Genomic DNA, 22471 nt, shown 5'->3' with positions numbered 1-22471 from the left:
TGTTAGCCAGGATGGTCTCGGTCTCCTGACCTCGTGATCCGCCCACCTCGGCCTCCCAAAGTGCTGGGATTACAGGTATGAGCTACCACGCCCGGCCTCTTTTACAATTTAAAAGTATGGTGTGGAATAGGAGCTTGGGAGGGTTTTTTAATACAGATAGAAAAAACTCTGTATAAAACCCTGGAAATAAAAAAGCTGGCAGAGTACGGGGAATATATTAACAGATAATTTACCAAATCCTGGATTATATAAACAAGGAATGGTTCCCCTGAACTTGCATAAGAGACACAAAAAAGGAAGTAGTGAGCAATATAAACTGTCATTCCAAATGAGGGTAGAAACTTAAAAGAGGGCACAGAGCAGTGACATATATTCATGTATATGTATATTCATGTATATGTATATTCATATGTATATTCATGTATATGTATATTCATGTATACGTATATTCATGTATATGTATGTGAGAGGGACACCAGAGGCATGTGAAGGGATGGCTCTTATTTAGGTATCAGGGAGTGATAATCAGAGGTGGACTGCTGAACTAAATGAACCACTCATCCCTCCAATCCATTCTCTTACACACTGCCCATCCTACGTATGCTTTTATTGTAGGAACCTGGAAATTGTGTAATTTAAAAAAAAAACAACAACATTAAATCAGAGTATACTTTCTGAGAGATGGTCATTTTCAGAAGAGAGCTAAATCCAATATTACACAGTTACAGGGAATCAGGAAAGTTTAAGAATATTTAAAGTCAATTCATTTTGATGAAAGACTAGTTACAAACAAATTACAATTTTAAAGCATACTTTACTAAGCCAAAGAGAAAATATGCTTAAGGATATTATAAAGATAAATCATTATTTACCTAAGGAAATACAAATCTTTGAAATTAGATTCTATAAAAAGCAACTTTATAGAAATGAATAGCAATACTGCCAAATACATAGAATAAAAGGCAAAACTATCACTGTTGGTCTCAAAATACTGTTCAGTGAAGTGTACATGAAAAAGAAGTCGGTTTGTTTTTAAGACTTTGAATTTAAAAAGTAGAAAATTTTTAAGCTTTACCTTGACAAAAATACTGGTAGGAATAAAACGCCTGAGCAGCTGATTTGTGAAGTTAGGAAATCTAAGCAAGTTGATGTTGAGAGACGGCAGCTGCTGGTATCCAGCCATCAGAGGATAGAAATTATATAGCATTTCCTGCTCCGTGCCAGGGAGGATACGTAATCGAATCTGCATCATAAAAAGTCACAGAGAAAGATAATCAAATACACATATGTGCAATATCTATATGTTGTTATCCTCAATTATTTATAAAAGATTGGATAACCAAATCCTTCTACTGAAATATTCACTCTCTCCTAGTCCACCTTCCAAACAGATTCCAAAGTGTAGGGCTGAATTAGTATGAGTAGAGGACATGGCAGACAGGAAATGTGTAAAAAACACATGCCTGATTTCTGTTTCTACCAAGACCTGCAACAGTAACTTGTACCTCCTAAAGAATGAGAACACTAGGCACTTGAATATTTTCTTTGTCTTAGCCCAGGTAGATTTTATGTTCACAATATGTTAAGGGATAATTTGCAGAAGTGTCTACTTGTAGACATTATGCCAATATAAGACAAATTAGTTCTTTCTAATCTACTTAGTGGTTTCTGTTTTCTTTTAAGGATTTTACCTTTGTGTTAAGTAACTGCAGGAGGAAAAAAAAGACATTTTGAAAATCTTCAACAATACTTTAAGGAAGTACACAAACTGGTAAGATTTTAGCATCTTTATATTTCCTACTATTTATAAAAGTGAACACCTGGAAAAAATCAAGACACTCAAGAAAAAAGCTTACTCATTTGTAAATATTATAGCTCGTATATTTAATACTGTATATTATAAATATAAAACAGTACCTGAACATACAGCATATTTCATATAAACTTCTATTTTGCATTTAACAACAAGCACAGCACTCAGAATAGGCAGGGCAGCTCATTAGTCAGGGTGGACACTTCCAGGCGTTAAGACACATCTGTTCTCTAATTGTGCCCTTGTTCGTTACGAAGTATTTCCTGACTTTGGAGGGGCATCTCTGCTACCCCTCTGACAGTGGAGGACCGGACTCCCACTGAAGCATAGTTTTGCCTGGGTGTTCTGTTCGCTCATTTAAAAACCCGATGAACTTTTCCAACTCTGATTTGACTGAATGAATAAAAAAGTCTAGGTAATTTAAAGTATAGAAACAAAATTGTATCTAAACACACCAAAGGTTAAGTATAGTCTATGTAAAATCAAAATTTCTACAAAACTTCACTGATAGAAAAATGGACTGTTAGTATTAGTACAGTGAAGTCTCCAGGCCTCACACTGACACACACACACACGCACACACACTCATCAGTAATAAAGGGTATTAGTACAGTGAAGTCTCCAGGCCTCACACACACACACACACACACACACACACACACACACTCATCAGTAATAAAGGGTATTAGTACAGTGAAGTCTCCAGGCCACACGCACACACACACACACTCATCAGTAATAAAGGGTATTAGTACAGTGAAGTCTCCAGGCCTCACCCACACACACACATACACACACACACATACACACTCATCAGTAATAAAGGGACATCTTTACGTTTTTCAGAAATTATAACATATTATAATACAGTCCAAGGATTTGTGGACTTTTGTTTTATAAGAACCCACATGTCTGATCTCAATGATGTCACAAGGGTAACCCACCTTTATAGGTAGCTGTACTTAAGGTGCTTAAAAATTCACTATTACCAAAACAACAGGGGCCATAGTCAGCTTTACTCAGTTCATTCATAAGAACTAAAGGTACAGCTCTCCGTCTCCTGGCCACAGTTTTGTGTCAACATAAACAACACAGGATATGACCTGTACCTGTTTGAGACCTGAGAACATGAAGGCATCACTGGGCTCCACAGAAATTTCCACATCTTGAACGAAGTCGGTCTTATTCTGTAGGTGATACTTGACAGGTAAGGACTCTCTGACACGCCCAAATGACGGCAGATCTACAGAGAAAGATGACACATTTTTCTTGGTTTCAAAAATAGCTCACCACTTATGGCTTCGTTTTGTCAATGAATTTCATTCTACGGACATAGTATCATTTAAATTAATGGTGTTACTGTCCTCTCACCAGATAAGACAATTCTTTGATCGGACAACAGCAATAGGACTATGATAAAACAGGCTAAGGAAATAAGTGTCCTTCTAAAAATGACTGGCCCAGACAGGGTCCTGGCTATCAGGAACTGAATTATATTTTAAAGATCATTTTTTAAATCCATAAAAGATTTCCCAAAATACCAATCATGGTTCCTAAACTAGCAAAAGCCATGTTTTAGTGAAGTTGTAAGTAAAACTTCATTCATTCATTTGTGGATACACTGTTGTTTGGGGGGTGTGTGTGTGTGTGTGTGTGTGTGTGTGTTCTGGCAGTCCTGCCATTTTATTTTTCCTAGGATTCAAAAATATGGAATGCTTCCTGAATCTGAGTGTCATCCTTGCACGGGGCCATGCTAATCTCTGCACCATTCCCATTCTAACATATATGCTGTTGGTGAGCACTACACCCAGGTTTTGTAAATTAGAGACATCAGGATAACCAAACAGTTGATAAAGGGAAGTTTCTCTTGATACAGTATTCCAGTAAAGAAAGAACGATGGACAGATACTACCTGCCTCCTAGTGGGAGCACATACCATTAACTATGAAGCATTCTTGCCAAAAACTTGACCCTGAATCTGATCAGGCCTACAGACAGGCTGCCAATTCATAGGGACAGAGAAATATCGAAAAATAACACCATGTAATCTGCAAAATCCAGGCCGTGGGAAACTCTATAAGACAAATAACTTAGTTTCTTCAGCAAGGAAGTCATAGCGGGAGGGAGAAGGACAAAGTGGTAGAGAAAGTGGTACCAGAAGAGGTGATGGAGGGGTTAGTGGTCAAGGGGGGGAGGAGAAAGGGCATGGGGGAGGGAGAGATAGTCAGCTTACCAGCCTATATATAGGTTATAGCTGTATAGTATAAGGCTTATCCATCAATTACAGTGTATAGACCTCAAAATAAACTGGAAAACCATCCAGAGTTAACTAGGAACATTTCAACATTGGAATTTGATGACATTAAGACATGACTGCTAATTTTTAAAGTCGTGATAATGGTACTGTCATTATATATTTTTAAATAGCTATTATTTTTAAGTCAGGCATATGAAAGTATTTATGGCTTGAAATGGTATCTGGGATTTGTTTCAAAATAACAGGGGTAGGAGGAGTGTGTAGAAGTAGAGATGAAACAAGACTGGCCATAACCTAGTTTTACAAATGTTGAAAAACTTTCATAATAGAATGTTAAAATACTAAACTTTTAGAAGTTAAAATAACTATTGTTACTGGGTCCTTCTTATCAAGTAAAATTTGAATTCCGCTACCTGCATTCACATGGAGAGGGATATTTTCCACAATCACATGTGGCAGAGTGATAACAGTTCTGATGACAGGGATGTTCTCCATTGCTGAGGTCCTATGGCAGAAGAAGTCATCTTTTTAAACTCACATTTTATGAAAGAAGCTCATCAAAAACAGGAAACGTGTATTCAACAACTAGTTTCAAAGGAACTATGTTACTTATCCATTTCCCAAAACATTAGTATATATCATTATTACTATTATTATTTTGAGATGGAGTCTCACTCTGTCGCCCAGGCTGGAGTGCAGTGGCGCGATCTTGGCTCACTCACTCCACCTCCCAGGTTCCCGCCATTCTCCTGTCTTAGCCTCCCGAGTAGCTGGGACTACAGAAGCCGCCACCACACCCAGCTAATTTTTTTTTTTCTTTTGTGTTTATAGTAGAGACGGTGTTTCACCGTGTTAGCCAGGATGGTCTCGATCTCCTGACCTCGTGATCTGCCCACCTCGGCCTCCCAAAGTGCTGGGATTACAGGCGCAAACCACCGCTCCTGGCCTTTTTTTTTTTTTTTTTTTTTTTTGAGACAGTCTCACTCTCTCACCCAGGCTGGAGTGCAATGGTTCAATCTTGGCTCACTGCAACCTCTGCCTCCTGGGCTCAAGTGATTCTCCTGCCTCAGCCTCCTGAGTAACTGGGATTACAGGAGCATGCCACCACGCCCAGCTAATTTGTGTATTTTTAGCAGAAATGAGGTTTTGCCATGTTGGCCAGGCTGGTCTCAAACTCCTGACCTCAGGTGATCCACAAGCCTCAGCCTTCCAAAGTGCTGGGATTATAGGCGTGAGCCACCGCACCTGGCCTCCCAAAATATTATTAATGGAAATAGTTTTGTGAAGTTAAGAACTTTTAAAATCACACTTCTGAATATTTCCAATTAACAAACTGTTATAACCCAGGGCTGCTGTGTGTTACCAGCGGGGGATAAGTCAGGAGGTGTGTGAGACTGTCAATCATGATGCACACCATTTAATACAGGGTTTTGGCAGCAAGCCTTTCTCAATTCAGGAACAATTCAGTGATTTACGTTATGACATAAATTCCTTAACTCACTGAGGATGGTTTACAGGTGGGCCCCAGACCACTCTGAAGAGCACTGTTGTAACTCACTACAAGTATATGGTAGAAACTGAAGAACTAAAAGTATTTTACTATCAACAAACATAGTGGTGCTCCAATATTTATGGAGCTGAAGTAATATCATGAAACTGTTAAATATTTTCCCTGTGGAACAGTTAAAGTGGGATCTACAGGGGTGGTGCCAGGGAAATCCCTTGTGAGTCTAAGGGTGGAGCAGCTGACATGACGTGCAAACTATCACAGAGCAAAAGCAACAGGCAAAGCATCTAAGCCTTCATCAATAATAAATGAATATATCTCTGTGGTAATACTGTAGTATGATGGAATAATTCAGCAGTGCCTTTAAAATGCTGTTTTGCCACCTATAAACAAATAAATAAAACTAAACATCAATATGGTAAATTCAGGAATGAGGAAAAGACAAGTTTATTTACTTCTCAATAAAATTACCTATTTCTCCATTCTTAAAAAGCTTCTGCTTTGGTTTCTAACATGGTAAATATTTATGCATATAACTCACATAAATAAGCTGTTTAGGGTTCTCAATGATTTTTCAAAGTGTAAAGGTGTCTTGAGACCAAAAAGTTTGAGAACTGCTGCCCTACAGTTGTCTTTTTATTTTCTGCCTTTGTCAGGTTTAGGTATGGGTGCTCTTCACGAACAAACCCAGGGAATTTTCCTTCTTGTTCTATGCTTTGCATATAATGTATAACATGAAAACAATAAATCATACCATGTAATTACATATACTAAACATATACTCTTTGAAGGTAATTTCATGAATTTCCTCCAGTTACTGGGTTTTTAGGTTAAAAAATTTTCCTTTAGTCAATTTTGATAATTTATAACTTTTCTGTGACAGCCATAACATTCAGATCTTCCACTCATTATTCTGAGTTGTATAAACATTCCCTTAAAACTAATATCTGCCAGGTGCGGTGGCTCACATCTGTAATCTCAGCACTTTGGGAGGCTGAGGCAGGTGGATCACGAGGTCAGGAGATCGAGACCATCCTGGCTAACACAGTGAAACCTCATCTCCACTAAAAATACAAAAAATTAGCTAGGTGTGGTAGTGGGCGCTTGTAGTCCCAGCTACTAGGGAGGCTGACGCAGGAGAATGGCATGAACCCGGGAGGCGGAGCTTGCAGTAAGCAGAGATTGCACTCACTGCACTCCAGCCTAGGTGACAGAGTGACACTCCGTCTCACAAAAAAAACAAAAACAAAAACAAAAAAAACTACTGGCCGGGCGCGGTGGGTCATGCCTGTAATCCCAGCACTTTGGGAGGACGAGACGGGCGGATCACAAGGTCAGGAGATCAAAACCATCCTGGCTAACACAGTGAAACCCCGTCTCTACTAAAAATACAAAAAATTAGCCAGGCGTGGTGGCGGGCGCCTGTAGTCCCAGCTACGCAGGAGGCTGAGGCAGGAGAATGGTGTGAACCCAGGAGGCGGAGCTTGCAGTGAGCCCAGATCACGCCACTGCACTCCAGCCTGGGAGACAGAGCGAGACTCTGTCTCAAAAAAAAAAAAAACAAGAAACAAAAAACTAGTATCTTCTGACTCCTTTCTCATTTTTCTCATTTTATTCTGTTTTAAAATTTCTGAAAATAACTAAGCCACACCAAGAGGATACACATGAATATCATGTATCTACTTCCCAGTCTAAGAAAGAAATTACAATGATACAATTGAATCTTCCTGCAGAGCTGCTTGTATCCCCCTACCCCAAAGGTAACCACTATCCTGAATTGGGTATTTATCATTCTTATGTATTTTATAATTTTCCAAATTATGTATGTAGTCCTAAGAAATATATAGCATGTTTTTCAATGTCATATAAATGCAATTTATTCATATTTTCATCAGTAGCTTGCTTTGTTCACTTTACCTTAAGATGGTGATGGTGTAGCTCTGGTTCATTCATGTCATTGATATATAGTATTCCACTGTACGAATGTGCCACAATTTATTCTCTTTTCTATTGATGGGCATTTATGTTTTGTTTTTGTTTTTTCCCCCCATTTTTTTCCTATTACAATCAATGCTGCTATGAACTTTTTTTTTTAAAACAGGGTCTCACTCTGTTGCCCAGGCTAGAGTGCAGTGGCACAATCTCAGCTCACTGAAACCTCCACTTTTTGGGCTCAAGTCATCGTCCCAACCTCAGCCTCCTGAGTAGCTGGGACTACAGGTGTGCATCAACAAGCCCGGCAAATTTTCGTATTTTTTGTAGAGACAGGGTTTCGTCATGTTGCCCAGGCTGGTCTCGAACTCCTGAGCTCCAGCGATCCTCCCACCTAGGTCTACAAAAGTGCTGGGATTACAGGTGTGAGCCACTGTGCCCAGCCCATGCACATTCTTATACATACACCTTTTGTGTACAGATTTAGTTTGGCTAAAATTTCAATAGCATAGAAGTCACAAATTGTGACAAGCACAAATTCAGGTTTAATTATCTTTTTTAGCTTTGTGTTCATATCCACGTGACTTCTGCTCTTCAGAATGACAGAAACTCTCAAATATTAAGTGACAAAGATGAAAAAGAAAGGTATCAGAATAACAAAGACATTGAAGAAAAGACAGGATTGATATAATTTTTACCTTTTCCAAGAGATAATATAATGCCCGGTTGCTACTCCACCTTCAACATTTCCAAGAGATGGGCATCGAAGACAAAAGCATTCACTGGCGCTCTCTCCAGTCTGTAAGACAACTACAGGGAAGAGTCTTTTCACTCTTTATGCAATGGTTTCATCTATGAAAGGAGAGTTTCACATCCAAGTAATAGAACAAAGAAAGAACACCTCACCCACTATATGTTATTTGTAGAGACTTAGAAAGTAGGGCTCAGAGATGTTAAATGACTTTTTCAAGGTCACAAAGTCCACTGTTTTTGCTAATGTATCAATATTCCATCACAATAAAATCCAATTAGGCAGCTGTGTATCTGCGAGAAAGTCCTAAGGAAACTAATAAATGTGAAAAGCTTTGAGACAGAATCAATATTTTATGGTGATTGTTTTTCTTTTTCCAGATTATTTCATGCCTCCAAAGTAAACACTTTGGGGTAGAGAAAAAGAAAATAGAAAATTTCAGTTACTCTTAAAGTACTCAAAATACCATTCCAGAAAATTGTGGCTTTCTCTGAGTAAATACATACAGGTTGACCATCCCTAATCGAAAAATCTGAAACCAAAATGCTTCAAAATCTGAAATGTTTTGAGTGCCAACATGACACGCAAAGGTTATTCCAAAAGGAAATGCATCCAGGTGTGGTGACTCACAATCTCACTTGGGGGGCCAAGGCGGGAGGACTGCTTGAGCTCCGGGAGTTTGAGACCAGCCTGGGCAACACAGGGAGCCCTCGTCCCTGTAAATAATTTTAAAAGTAGCCAGGTGTGGTGGTGTGCACCTGTGGTCCCAGCTACTTGGGAGGCTGAGGTGGGAGAATAGCTTGAGCCCAGGAGTCCAAGGCTACAGTGAGCCATGATCCTGCCACTGTACTCCAGCCCAGGTGACAGAGTGAGACCCTGGCTCCAAAATGAAAATAAAAATTTTTTTTAAAAGAGGAAATGTTCTTTAAAGCATTTCAGATTTCAGATTTTTAGATTAGGGATGCTCACCCACTAAGTATAATGCAAATATTCCAAAATCTGAAAAATCCAAAATCTGAAACACTTTTGCTACCAAGAATTTTGGGTAAGAGATGCTCAGCCTGTATTACTAATAGCACACCTCAATATTGCCTCACATGGCTATTCACCTCTGTGCAAGAATGCTTTCCTCCTGCCAATTTTATAGTAAATTCCCTGATGACAAGATAAGCACACATTCAAACCAAGTCTTCTCCATCTATCAGCTCTTCAGAGCCTGCAATGTCTCACCTTTAAACGCAAGCAGGCAATAGTACTCATTTAACGGCAATTTTAGCAATCTGTGAGTGAAACTCCGAAGTAATAACAACAACAAAGTTTCTAGACATTAGGTTATTTTTATGGTTTTCTAATGAAGAAGGTTGTGACAGATGAATGGAGTTCTCACTGTGGACAGATAACAGCAGTGAAAGGGAAAAAAGCTGGATCAACCTTTGCTTTAATTATTTTTAAATAATGTTAAAGACTTGGAAATCGTATTGTAGCCCAGGAAATGAAATACACATCAATTTGAGCCTCTAGAGATCGCCTTTTAAAAAACCTGGGGCATTCATATTAAACTCTACCAAAGTTCTCCTTAATTCTAAGAAGTTAAACAAAATGATCACAATGTTTAAGAACGATTAACATTAGGGTCAATTTGTGAGAAAGAAGTGCTACACTACTGGTTTTGAAGACAGAGGAAGGAGCCACACGCGGAGGAGTGCAGGTGGCCTCTAGAAGCTGGAGAAGGCAAAGAAACAGATTTTCCCTGAGAGGCTCCAGAAGGAACGTAACCAGGCTGACACCTTGTTTTCTGGACTTCTAACCTGTAGAACTTTAATATAGTTGAATCTGTGTCATTTTAAGCCACTAACTTTGTGGTCATTTGTTACAGCAGCAGTAAGAAACTAATATACTGGAAGTTCAAGCCAGAGATTTAGTAAACACTTATTAGCTAAGTACTATGATGCTGGCAATATGAAGATGAAGAAGACACAGCTCAGGTTCTAAGGGAACACACAGTCTAGTAAGGGAGACATATGTACAAATAAGTAATTGCAATATAATGTAAGTGTTACAACGTAGGTATGTACAAAACACCATGGGAGTAAAGAAGGAAGAGTACTTAGCCCTGCTTGGGAGAAATAAGAAGTTCAAGTTTACATGAGCCCTGAAGAGCTCATGAATCTCTCAGATTCAAGCCAGAGTTCAACAGCTTGAAAAAGATGAAGGTTTTAGACAAAAGGTCCAAATATATGTCCAAAAGTAGCTGGGGGCAATGTTTGACGAATGCCCTAAGTTTGTCTTGGTTGAAAACTGGGAGAGAACAAAGGGCAATAGACAGCCTCGGGTAGAGGCAGCTGGGAAGGTCAGCCAGAGCCTGACTAGGTGAGGTCCAGTGTGTCACAAACTCTAGTGGCAATATGAAAGGCAGGCTACGGAATACAATGACTGCCAAGGAAGAAAACGGTTAAGGACCTACTTCCATAGACTAGGTGAGAGAAATGGTGAGGATGGCACTGAGAATGGAGATGAAAAGCTGGATTCAAAAAATGTATGGATGTGGGTGTGAAGGATGGATGTGTGTGTGAAGGAGTGTAGTTTTTTTCTGCAGTTTCCAGCTTGGATCAAGTGTACGTACAACAACCCCTCCAACTGGACGAGGGAATGCAGGCAGCCTAAGGTCGTGTGGCAGCTGAAGACTTGCAGACAGAGAACAAGAGAACCAACGTCAGGATACTGGAAATGACCAATGCTGAAAGAAAAGGAATCAGCAAGAATGGACAAATAACCAGCTTCTGTTGAGCTGTTAGAAAATGAGCACTGAGTTAAGCTATTTCATATTTTCTCATATTTGAAATAACTTAGTTATTTCACATACATCATCCTCTTTGACTCTAAGAAGTGACGAAAGGAACCATCTAAGTTCACAAAAGAGCAAGTGGTAGGGCTGAGAACCGAATCCAGTTCAGTCTGACCCTGAAGCTCATTACTCCCAATTAGCACAATAAGGAAAAAGGGAAGGAGACAGAAAAACAAAGTAGGACAGAGACAATGATTTCCGAGAAAACCAAGTTTCAAGGAGAGATGAAAAAAAACTTATGAAGACATTGTGAAAGAAAAAGATATTATTAGTACTTTTTGAAACCAGAAAGGTGTTGTCCTGGGTTTCAATCAGTCTTACAAATTGTTTTACTTGGGTGACTCAGAAAATTTATCTCCTACTTTTCTATATTTTCCAAAGTTTCTTTAATAAATACCTTTTCTCATTTCAAGTTATGAAAAACAGTAAACATTGAGAGTCAATGAGAAAAAAATATTTTAAAAATTCAAAAATGAAAAAAGAATTCTTTTGGTGAAGTGCATTTTCAAAGTATAACTTCCTTAGAGTAGGAAAAAAATCTGACCTTTTAAAATCAGGCATACTCAAGCAAATGGTATTATAAATGACACTAATTCCACCCTAATTTCATATGCATTTGCTTTCACGAGTGCAGGTCTCAAGTTCCCTCACTTAGGAAAAGCTAATTAACTCTTTCATTGCAAGATTACACACACACACACACACACACACACACACACACACGCACGCACACAATTCTCCTGCTCTTTTAAGCGGGAATGAACCAAAGACTCACCATTGTCCACCTGAGACTCTAGCTGGTCCACTGTGGTCATGGATGGAGCAAGCTGGAGCTCACTGGACACAACAGTGAGGGCCCAGGGTGAGGCACTTAAGAGGTCCGTCATCAACAGAAAGGGGATGTCAGCATAAACCCTTTCTAGGTGCTCAAACTGTCACAAATGAAGATAAAAGGTCTGTTGGGAATTACATTAATCCATTTTATCATTTCGGTCCATTTCTATAACCTAAATGATTTCTAGCTTGCCTCACAGAAACATACCTTGGTAGAAACAAATTTAACCGCAACATCAAATGGAAAGACTGTTTCGATTGTTACAGTTTCATCCTGCAAGAAAATGTAAAGGGCACATTCAATGGATTTTCTAAATCTTTTTGTATAAAGTTTTAAAAAACACAATCTATCACTGATCAATAAATAATCCCAAATTATACATACTAAGAAGTAAAGGCCTTTCTTTTAGGTAACATGTGTGTCGAAAGACCTGAGTACTATTTTTTTTTTTTTTTTTTTGGAGACAGGGTCTCACTCTGGCAACCAGGATGGAATACAGTGGCACCATTACAGATCACTGCAGCCTCGAACACGTGGGCTCAAGTGATCCTCCTGAGTAGCTGGGACTACAGGCGCACACCACCATGCCCGGCTACCATATTTTATTTGTTTAGAGATGGGGTCTTGCTATGTTGCTCAGACTTATCTTGAACTCCTGACCTCAAGGGATCCTCTTGCCTCAGAACCCCAAAGTGCTGGTATTAAAGGAGTGAACCACAGCACCCGGTTAAAGTGTTTTCTTACACATTATTTATCTCTGGATCTAATGAAGTAGGCAGGGCAGGCATCATCACCATTTTACAGAGGAGGAATCAGATGTTCCAAAAAGCTAGTGTCTTCCTTTTGTCTAAGTTCTTACTACACCTCAACTCAAAATGACTAATAAGATAATAATAATGTAATGTGACAGACACTGCTATCATCACTATACATGTATTATATAACGTTCATAATCACACAAGGAAACAAGTGCTACTACGATTGCCACTTTAAGATGAGGTCACATAGCCGGAAGGTAACAAAGGCATAGAAGCAGAACTGAAACTGGTCATGGAGCCTACACTCTTAACCAACATGCTACATCTCCTTTCTAAAAGAGTCTGTTAGAAAAACAATGAGGGATGGGCATGGTGGCTCACACCTGTAATCCCAGCACTTTGGGAGGCTGAGGTGGGCACATTGCTTGAGATCAGGAGTTTGAGACCAGCCTGAGCAACATGGCACAACCCTGTCTCTACCAAAAATACAAAAAATTTGCTGAGTGTGGTGGTGCACACCTGTAGTCCCAGTTACTCAGGAGGCTGAGATGGAAGGATTGCTTGAACTCAGGAGGTGGAGTTTGCAGTGAGCCAAATTGTGCCACTACACTCCAAGCTGGGCAACACAGTGAGACCCCATGTCAAATTTTTAAAAAAAGAAAAAAGAAAATAAAATGGGGTTATTTCATCTTTCAAAACAAATAACACAACCTCCTGGTAAGAAACCTTTAAAAAAGGTCATACAGGTTAAAATCTCAGGCTGTAATGCCAGACAGAGATGAATTCTAATCCTGGCTCAATACATACTTACTAGCTCTGTGACCTTGAACCTAATGATGTGACCTTGGGAAAGTTATACAGGTTATCTGAAATGCTTGGGGCCAGAAGTGTCTCCAATTTTCTGGATTTTGGAATATTTGGATTATACTTACTGGTTGAGCATTCCAAATCCAAAATGCTCCTGGGAGCATTTCCTTTGAGTGCCATGCTGGCTCTCAGAAAGTTTCAGATTTTGGAAAATCTGAAAATCCAGAAAGTTTTGGATTTTGAATTTTCGGATTTGGGATGCTCAACTCATGCAGTCTCTTTAAGTCCCAGTTTCATAATCCTCAGGGTTGTTAGAAAAACCAGATGAGACAATAGATATAATGTGCTGAGATTGGCACCCTTATCTCCTAAGTTACCATATAGGACTTCTATGTATTATACCAGGCTACGAGAAATTTTCAGCAGTACATTACATGCCTTCTTCTCTCCCACTTGGAAAATACTAACAATTTTGAGATGGTTTTCTTTCCTAATGACTTGTAAATAGCCCACAGCCCAGACTCTGTGCAGTAACAAAACTACAAATCCCCACATTGCTAGGCCTTCTGCTCTGCTGGGTTGAGGACCCAATTCCTAAGAGAAAACTAAGACAACATTACTGTCAGGACCAAGAAGACACTAAGTATCACAATGTTCTATTAACAAAAGAGAACATAAACATTATATACAGCACAGTTAAATCTATTTAGAAACATGGCCTGTCAAAATCTCTAGAAATAGAAAAGAGACCAAAAAGAAATACAAAGAGTTAGCAGTTACCTTCGAGTTGTGAACTGTAACTGCGATTGTTCGTATTTTCACTTTTATGTGCACTTACCAAAAACAATTCTTACCAGTATTTTTTAATAACAGAAAATTTTTTTTCAAAGGGAGACCTCCTTTTCTCCAGAACCTTCTATATATAAGTCAACTTACAGAATTTATCTCACGTGTGATTTGCTTGAGATCTCAAATCTGTTGATCCTCTATATGAAAAGCCATATAGGCCAGGCACAGTGGCTCACGCCTGTAATCCCAGCACTTTGGGAGGCCAAGGTGGGCAGATCAGCTGAGGTTGGGAGTTCAAGACCAGCCTGACCAACAGGGAGAAACCCCGTCTCTACTAAAAATCCAAAAAATTAGCTGGGCGTGGTGCTGCATGCCTGTAATTCCAGCTACTCGGGAGGCTGAGGCAGGAGAATCGCTTGAACCCGGGTGGTGGAGGTTGTAGTGAGCCGAGATCGTGCCACTGCACTCCAGCCTGGGCAACAAGGGCAAAACTCTGTCTCAAAAAAAAAAAGCCATATAAGCCAATTTTCTGTTTAATGTTTGAGCAGTGAATGCCAGCCTCAACAAAACTCAACATAAGTGATTTTTTTAAAAGTTTAATTAAAATTTATAACAGACTATAAGCACCCAAGCTGCTTATTTCATAGGTACACTAAAATAACATAGAATGGAACGACTCCACATATGACGCTTCATAAAGTAGTTATAAAAAAAGTACCTTGTGGCATTTGCAAACAATTTCTTTTCCTTCAGCGATTGTATTGATCAGGTAAGAAACGTATACAAGAAACATTCTCGAACCCACTGTTCCACAGCGAACATACAACATTTTTTCCAGCTGTAACAAAATAAATGTTGTAATTTAACATTTAATTTTACAGATATTTCCTCTCGATATATATTCTAGGATAGTGTTCCCACCTTCTAGAGCTTATCTATACCAACTGGCTAAATTCCTTATCACTTTTACAGAACGTTACAATGTAACTGACCAAAGCTGCCATTGTAGAAGAGCCCTCTGATTACACTCTGGCCAGAGCATAAGGGTGGGATCATTACTACTGCATCTTTTAGAGATTATTACTCTCAACTTCCAAAACATTTTTGTATCTAGTTTGGAAGCAGAAGTTGACTGAGAAGTTACTGCACTAAGTTACAAACAATGGTATTTTATTAGCCAACTAATTCCTGTTAAGCATGTTTTCTAAATTCCCTTGCAGAAAAACTGCTTAAGACATTTTACACATTTAAGTATGTAAAATGTGTATGAAATGTTCATTAGTTAAATCACTTTTTCAGTACGAGAATACGCTGTTAAAATGCTCTGAACTGTTAAAAACTCACTATATATTTAAAACTACAAACTAATCGATTTCCTCTTCAATCCCAGTTGACCAAGTTTACCTGTTCCCCTGGATGTAAGTCTCCAACAGGAATGTCAGTGAGTAAAGCTGGGTAGGATTCATCGCACAGTTCTGTTCCATGAAGAGTCACGTGAGTTTTCTGAGTTAAATTGGCATCCTGTCCTAAAAGAGTTAATATTGGTTCTTCAAAACAAAGAATTCAAACATTATCCCAATAATCAATACTATGTGAAGAGCACTATGCCATACCTTCTTTTAAACAAGAGTCCTAGAGTTGACATCACTGATGCTTATTTAATGTTGGATTAATACTGATCAAACTTACAAAAAGGAATGCTTACCTGGTTTTAAGCCAGCGGTGAGCTTCACATCTCTGATTTGGGTCTTTTCATGGGATTGAACAGTCACCACCAAACAATACATTTCATTAGTCAGAGCAGGGGGCTCATGTCGCAGATGTACAGAAATGTTTGGAACTCTGGAAATGATCCTTTGAAAAGAAACCTTAGCTAAGTAACCGATTAAAAAAAAAGCAAGAAAATTATTTAAATAAAGTATTTAAAAGAAATAAGAGGCTGGGTGTGGAGGCTCAGGCCTGTAATCCCAGCAGTTTGGGAGGCTGAGGCAGGAGGATCGTCTGAGCCCAGGGGTTTGAAACAAGCCTGGGCAGCATAGTAAGACCCTGATCTCCAGAAAAAATACAAAAATTAGTCAGGCATGGTGGCACCTGGCTGTAGTCCCAACTACTGGGGAAGGCAAGGGTGGCACCTGCGGTGGGAGGATCGTTTGAGCTCAGGTGGTCAAGGGTATAGTGAGTCATGATCACACCACTGTACCCCAGCCTGGGCAAGAGAGAGACTCTGTCTCCAAAAAAAAAAAAAAAAAAATAGGTAAAGAAATAAGAGGGTGACCTTTAATACCAGCTTAGCAAAGCAGACTCACATCGTGCTTGCCTGAATTATAATGCTGTCCCAGTGAACTTCATTGTCAGGTAGCTTAGGTCGCCTTTTGAAAGACCGAGCTGCCTGTAGGGCTTCTTGGGAGGAAGCAGCATCTCCTCCTCCTCCCTGCCAATTTAAAACCACACATCTTCCCATCTCATTGCCCAGAGCAAGATCCACTGAAGTAATCTAAAAAAAAAAAGGTGTCAGAAATGGCATCTCGTATGTGCTTGTTACCATCCCCTCTCACCAAAATTACATCGTCGACTGCTAGACCATGGAGTTCATCTAGAGACCCCCAGTGTGACAGAAGTCAGAACATCCACTATTAAGGTCTTACTCGGGCTGGGACAGAGACTAACTGCGCTCTGGGTTCCAACTTTAAACAGGTTTCACCTTTAAAACAGAGACAATAACCTGACTTTGTATTGAGAGACTGATTGTACAGTAGTGTTATGATTTTAGCATCTGGCATAGTCCCTGATGTAATGAATGCTCAATTAGGAGTTGCTGAATGAAATAAATATTGTGATGGCTATGGATACATTATAACCTAATTTCTGATTCCACAAATATTTTTCCTGAAAATATTTATAGTATTAGCAATAAAATGCTTTATGAATTGAATACATGTTCTATTCAACTAAAACCATGTAACCAAAGGACTCAAAATAGGCTTACTCATTATAATTTATGTCTAGTAAGTTTCCTTAGGCATGACAAAATCAAATATGCAATTAGGGCATTTAGTCAAAATCATGAAGTTTTTTTTTTTTAACGAATAAGCAAACAATTCTGGATACTGGTGAAAATAAAAACATGTTCACAGAAACTGTTATGGGAACATTGGTAGTACAACTTTATAAACCATTTATCTTAGCAATGGTACCAAGTTTAGATTAGCTAACTAACCATTCCCATTCAAGTCATGAAAAACAAGCACTTAATGAGTGCTTACTGTGTGCTAATCACTATTCCAAGCAAGTTACATTAACTAGCTGATTTAATTCTCATGAAATCCTAAGAGATTAGTACTCTTAAGATCCCCATTTTACAGATGAATACACTGAGAAGACACAAAGAAGCTAAGTAACTGCCCAGGGCCACAAGCTAGTAAGCTAGACAGCTGCAATTTAAACCCATACAGTTTGGCTCCAGAGTTTATGCTCAATAACGATATTACCTAGATCCTATATTTCTAAAAGGCATTTCAATTATCTATACTATATCAATCTTTAAAATATATATGCTCATTTTTCTTTAAGAATATGTACTCAGTAATGTGTAAACATCAAAAGATATTCAGTCTGAATAACATAAAAAATATATTTGCTATATTACATAATATACATTGCTTAAAACTCCTTAACTGATTATGTAGTCATTAAAAAACAATATTGGTTTATGTACTAATAAGAAATAATATCTAATATACATTATCAAGTGATAAAAGCCAGCTACAGTTTATTACATATATTCTCAATTTTTTAATTGAAAAAAAATTTATACCACAAGTAGTTCACAGAAAAAAGTCTGGAAGGAAACTTCCCAAACTATTATGAATGGTTTTCTTTAGGAAGTCCAGGTAAAAGATTTTCATTTTTTACTTAATAAGCTTTTGTATTATTTAAAATATTCTGATATAAACATGCTTTTATTATTAAAAATATTTTTAAACAAATTTCATAACTAACCTCAATTTTCTTTCCCACATCCTCAGTTTTCGCAACAAACTTAAATAACAGTTTTCTTGTTTTACCAGGAACTAGGCACATCTTTCCTTGAGTTGGATTTTCTAAAACTTCGTTTGCTTTGGATGCTTCTTCTATTACACAAAACTGGTTGTATTCCTGAAAGAGGTGAAGAGAGGTCATCAAATGTCAGATGTCTGCTAACACTAAATGCCAAGTGCTTTGGAGCTCATTTAGTTTTAACTCCACAAACACTGAAGCACTATGAAGGGTGACTAATAAAAGGAAGTATTTTTATGCCAAATAGAGGCACTTATCCACTCACTACTGCCATAATAAAACAATTCACTACACATGAACTGCTTTTTGAAAATATTTAGATACCTCTCTCCCAGAGAAACAGTTTGTTCTTTGTTGTGCTGGACACTACTGCTTATCACCTCCTTTTCTTGAAGAGTCTTTTTTTACTTGGCTTCTGTGATGCTATAATCTTTCGGGTTTCTCGTACCGCTTAGTTCCTTCCTGTTTTTCCCACCTGGAGTGCAGTGGCATGATCTCGGCTCACTGCAGCCTCAACCTTTTGGACCCAAGGGATAGTCCCACCTCAGTCTCCAAAGTAGGTGGGACCATGGGCATGTACCATCACACACAATTAATTTTTCTATTTTTTGTAGAGATGGGGTCTCACTATGTTGCCAAGGCTGATTTCAAACTTCCTGGGCTCAAGTGATCCTCCTGCCTCAGCCTCCAAAAGTGTTGGGATTACAGGCATGAGCCACCAAGCCCAGCCCCATTCCTTTGCTTTCTTTCAGGTCTTCATTTCTCTCTACGTTCACTTCATTGGAAAATGTATTTGTTTCCACATACACCACACCATTGTTGCTAGTATCTCTCACATACAGTTGTCCTATTCTGTCTTATTTCCTTTTTTTTTTTGAGACAGAGTCTCGCTCTGTTGCCCAGGCTGGAGTGCAGTGGCCGGATCTCAGCTCACTGCAAACTCCGCCTCCCAGGTTCACGCCATTCTCCTGCCTCAGCCTCCCGAGTAGCTGGGACTACAGGCGCCCGCCACCACGCCCGGCTAGTTTTTCATATTTTTTAGTAGAGACGGAGTTTCACCGTGTTAGCCAGGATGGTCTCGATCTCCTGACCTTGCGATCCGCCCGTCTCGGCCTCCCAAAGTGCTGGGATTACAGGCTTGAGCCACCGCGCCCGGCCCTGTCTTATTTCCTTAATTACAAGCTTATATCCACAACTGTCTAGAGGACATGTCCACTACCACCTGAAACTCAGCATGTCCCAAAGTGAATGTGCATCTGCCTTCCCAGAAGAGAACAATCCTCACAGATGAGTAAAGGAAGATATCTTTCATGTTTCTATCTACAGAATCACCATTCTCACCTGCTCAATAAATATCAAGACCTTTCCAAGAGCCATCTTCAATCCCAGCATATAAGTTACCTTCATAGAAACTCTTACACAGTTCAAGTTTTATACTTTCCCACTAATTTTCATTTCTATTCCATGCTTATAAAACCTACTCTACTTTTTGTCTTATGGTTTATATTGTGAATTTCTTTTCTTTTAAGACAGAATCTCACTCCATTGCCCAGGCTAGAAATGCAACGGCACAATTTCAGCTCATTACAACCTCCGACTTCCAGGTTCAAGCAATTCTCATGCCTCAGCCTCCCAAGTAGCTGAGACTACAAGCACCCACCAACAAGTCCAGCTAATTTTTATACTTTTAGTAGAGATGGAGTGATCCGCCCACCTTGGCCTCCCAAAGTGCTGGGATTATAGGCGTAAGCCACTGCGCCTGGCCTGTATTTTGAATTTCAAATAAGATATATTCAGAATATAATCTAAACTTTAAAACTAATTGCTTTACATTCCATTTTAGAGTTTTTATTAGTTTTTAATTGTAGTAGTTTATGTTTTTTGTTAAAAAAAAAAAAAAAAGGAAAGAAAAGAAATGAAATAGTAGGCTATTAAGGGAAAAGTAAAATAAGAGTCCCCATACTTCACTTGAGCCCAGGAGTTTGAGGCTGAGATGAGCTATGATCACATCACTGCACTCCAGCTTGTGCAACAGAGTATCTTTTTTTTTTTTTTTTTTTTTTTTCCAAAAAAAGAGTCCTTGTTTTGACCCTCTAATTTCATAATGAACAAAACAAACAAAACACACACAAAAAAAACCCTGCCATTCTTCCCTTGCAGAGCTTAGATTCTAGTAAGGAAAACAGGTAATTTACCAAATAATCACACAGACAACGGTGAAACCAGTGTGATTAGTAGTACTAAGGCTATGAGAGCCTGGCTAAGTGATTCAGTCACGTAAGTCAGGGGAGGCTTCCTTGAAGAAGTGATGCTTTTAAGTGAGAAAAGGCAAGGAGGAATGAACTAGTCGGAGAGGGCAAACCAGTTCAAGCAGAGGAAAGGGCATGTATAAGAGCTTCTGTCCTTCATTCATGCTATCCCCACTTTTCAGCCACTATATGTACTCGGCAATGCAGATTTATCTATTTTTAAATGCCTCTTGTATCCCTAAATCTCCATTCCCAACACCAGCATCTTAATTCCAACACTTGTACTTTTGTACGTGGATTAATATAAAGAGCCTCTATTTGGCTTCCATGATATTGTTTCTATTTTGCTACTAAAGTTTCTTAAAACTTTAAGAATAAATTTCATGCTCTTGCTTTAAAATTCTGAAACTGGGCCAGGCATGATGGCTCACACTTATAATCCCAGAACTTTGGGAGGCTGAAGTGGGTGGGCTCCTTGAGCCCAGGAGTTCGAGACCAGCCTGGGCAAAAGAGCAACACCCCATCTCTATTTTAAAAAAAACACAAAAATTAGCTGCACAAGGTGGCATGTGCCTGTAGTCCCAGCTCCTCAGAGGAGGCTGGGGTGCGAGGATCACTTGAGCCTGGGAGAGTAAGGCTGCAGTAAGTCAAGATGGAGCCACTGCACTCTGCCTGGGAGATAGAGTGCGGCCTGGTCTCAAAAAAACCAAAAAACAAAAAGCCACACACACATGCACACACACACAACAAAATAAAATTCTCAAACTGATTAGAGGAAAACCCTGGGTAAGGGTCTGAAGTTGAATAAAACATACTGATCTTCAGGTGACCCAGCTTCATCTAATCATTTATATTACAGAGATATTTCTCATTTCTTATAAATCAAATTCTAATAAAACAGATAATATCATTTCTTTATCACCAACCAATAAATAAAACACAGATAAAAGAATGAATAAATCTTGACAGACATCTATTTGCTAGCCTATCCCCGCTTAACTCTTCAAGGCTCCTTTAAGCCACCTGGCCTTACTTCCCACTACCCAGCATTATAAACCCTCTCATCTAGTGAGGCTTCACTTTCCCAGAAACACAGATTGTGCACTTCTCTTTCCATGCAGTGTTTTCTCATTGCCAAACATGTTCTCCCCTCCCATCTTTTGGACCTATTGTAATTTCATCTTCATTCTTGGAACTCCCTCCACTTTCTCTGGCATGCCCACTATAGCTGTACTTCTTTCTAGCCTACACAATGTAATTTAGTCTTCATTACCTACTTGGACAATCTTTGATTCTGTCCTGGCCCTTGTCCCCAGAATGCCTACATTTTAATGAGGTCGACATATGCTATACTCAGATTCAGCATGTTAAGAATATCTAACTCTCAATAAATGCTTGTTGGTGAAAGATTCACTATACTTTCTGGGTAATCAAAAGATGATTATCTACTAAGTGAGTTTATAACACAGTTGTAATGTGGTACTTGACAATATACTATATAATGCTTCAAATATATTCAAATGCAGGAAATATGATATGATCCCAATTCTGCAACAAAAATAGTTGCTTATATATTCGTGCCTAGAAAATGTCTAGGTTATTCAAGAAGTTAACATAGAGGGTGTGTGGGAGAATGGAGTGGAAAGAAGACATTTACTTTTCACATTATATCCATCTAGTCCATTTCAATTTTTTAAGTGTTAAACATAAATTAGTTTCATAACCATAAACTAGTAACATTAACTAATAATGCTGAAGTAGAATATAAACCAAATTATTTTTTAAATTTTGTTCATTCTGAACATACCTTATTTGGAATTCAAGTATACATTATAAAAAAATATAAGGCCAGATGTGGTGCCTCACACCTGT

The 22471-nt window shown here is 38.8% G+C and overlaps 1 protein-coding gene and 1 pseudogene across 2 annotated transcripts in view; both read right to left on the bottom strand.

Annotated features, from left to right (window-relative positions):
• TRAPPC11 (trafficking protein particle complex subunit 11) overlaps positions 1 to 22471 on the bottom strand; it is a 54155-nt gene that overhangs the window by 3926 nt on the left and 27758 nt on the right. For both annotated transcript variants that reach the window (XM_008000369.3, XM_037994063.2), the window contains 11 exons: positions 18294 to 18449; positions 16601 to 16788; positions 16000 to 16148; positions 15699 to 15820; positions 15013 to 15132; positions 12148 to 12213; positions 11881 to 12037; positions 8208 to 8319; positions 4484 to 4575; positions 2923 to 3056; positions 1076 to 1243 (listed from right to left, as the gene is read on the bottom strand). In XM_008000369.3, the coding sequence (XP_007998560.2) occupies positions 1076 to 1243; positions 2923 to 3056; positions 4484 to 4575; positions 8208 to 8319; positions 11881 to 12037; positions 12148 to 12213; positions 15013 to 15132; positions 15699 to 15820; positions 16000 to 16148; positions 16601 to 16788; positions 18294 to 18449 (1464 nt within the window). The remainder of the gene's footprint in view (positions 1 to 1075; positions 1244 to 2922; positions 3057 to 4483; positions 4576 to 8207; positions 8320 to 11880; positions 12038 to 12147; positions 12214 to 15012; positions 15133 to 15698; positions 15821 to 15999; positions 16149 to 16600; positions 16789 to 18293; positions 18450 to 22471) is intronic.
• Positions 3515 to 3615, bottom strand: LOC119623986 (U6 spliceosomal RNA; annotated as a pseudogene).

Source organism: Chlorocebus sabaeus, chromosome 7 (genome assembly GCF_047675955.1).
Source record: "Chlorocebus sabaeus isolate Y175 chromosome 7, mChlSab1.0.hap1, whole genome shotgun sequence".
Classification (NCBI taxonomy): Eukaryota; Metazoa; Chordata; class Mammalia; order Primates; family Cercopithecidae; genus Chlorocebus; species Chlorocebus sabaeus.
Note: the sequence above shows the minus strand (reverse complement) of the source record. Positions and strands in the feature narration are given on the sequence as shown.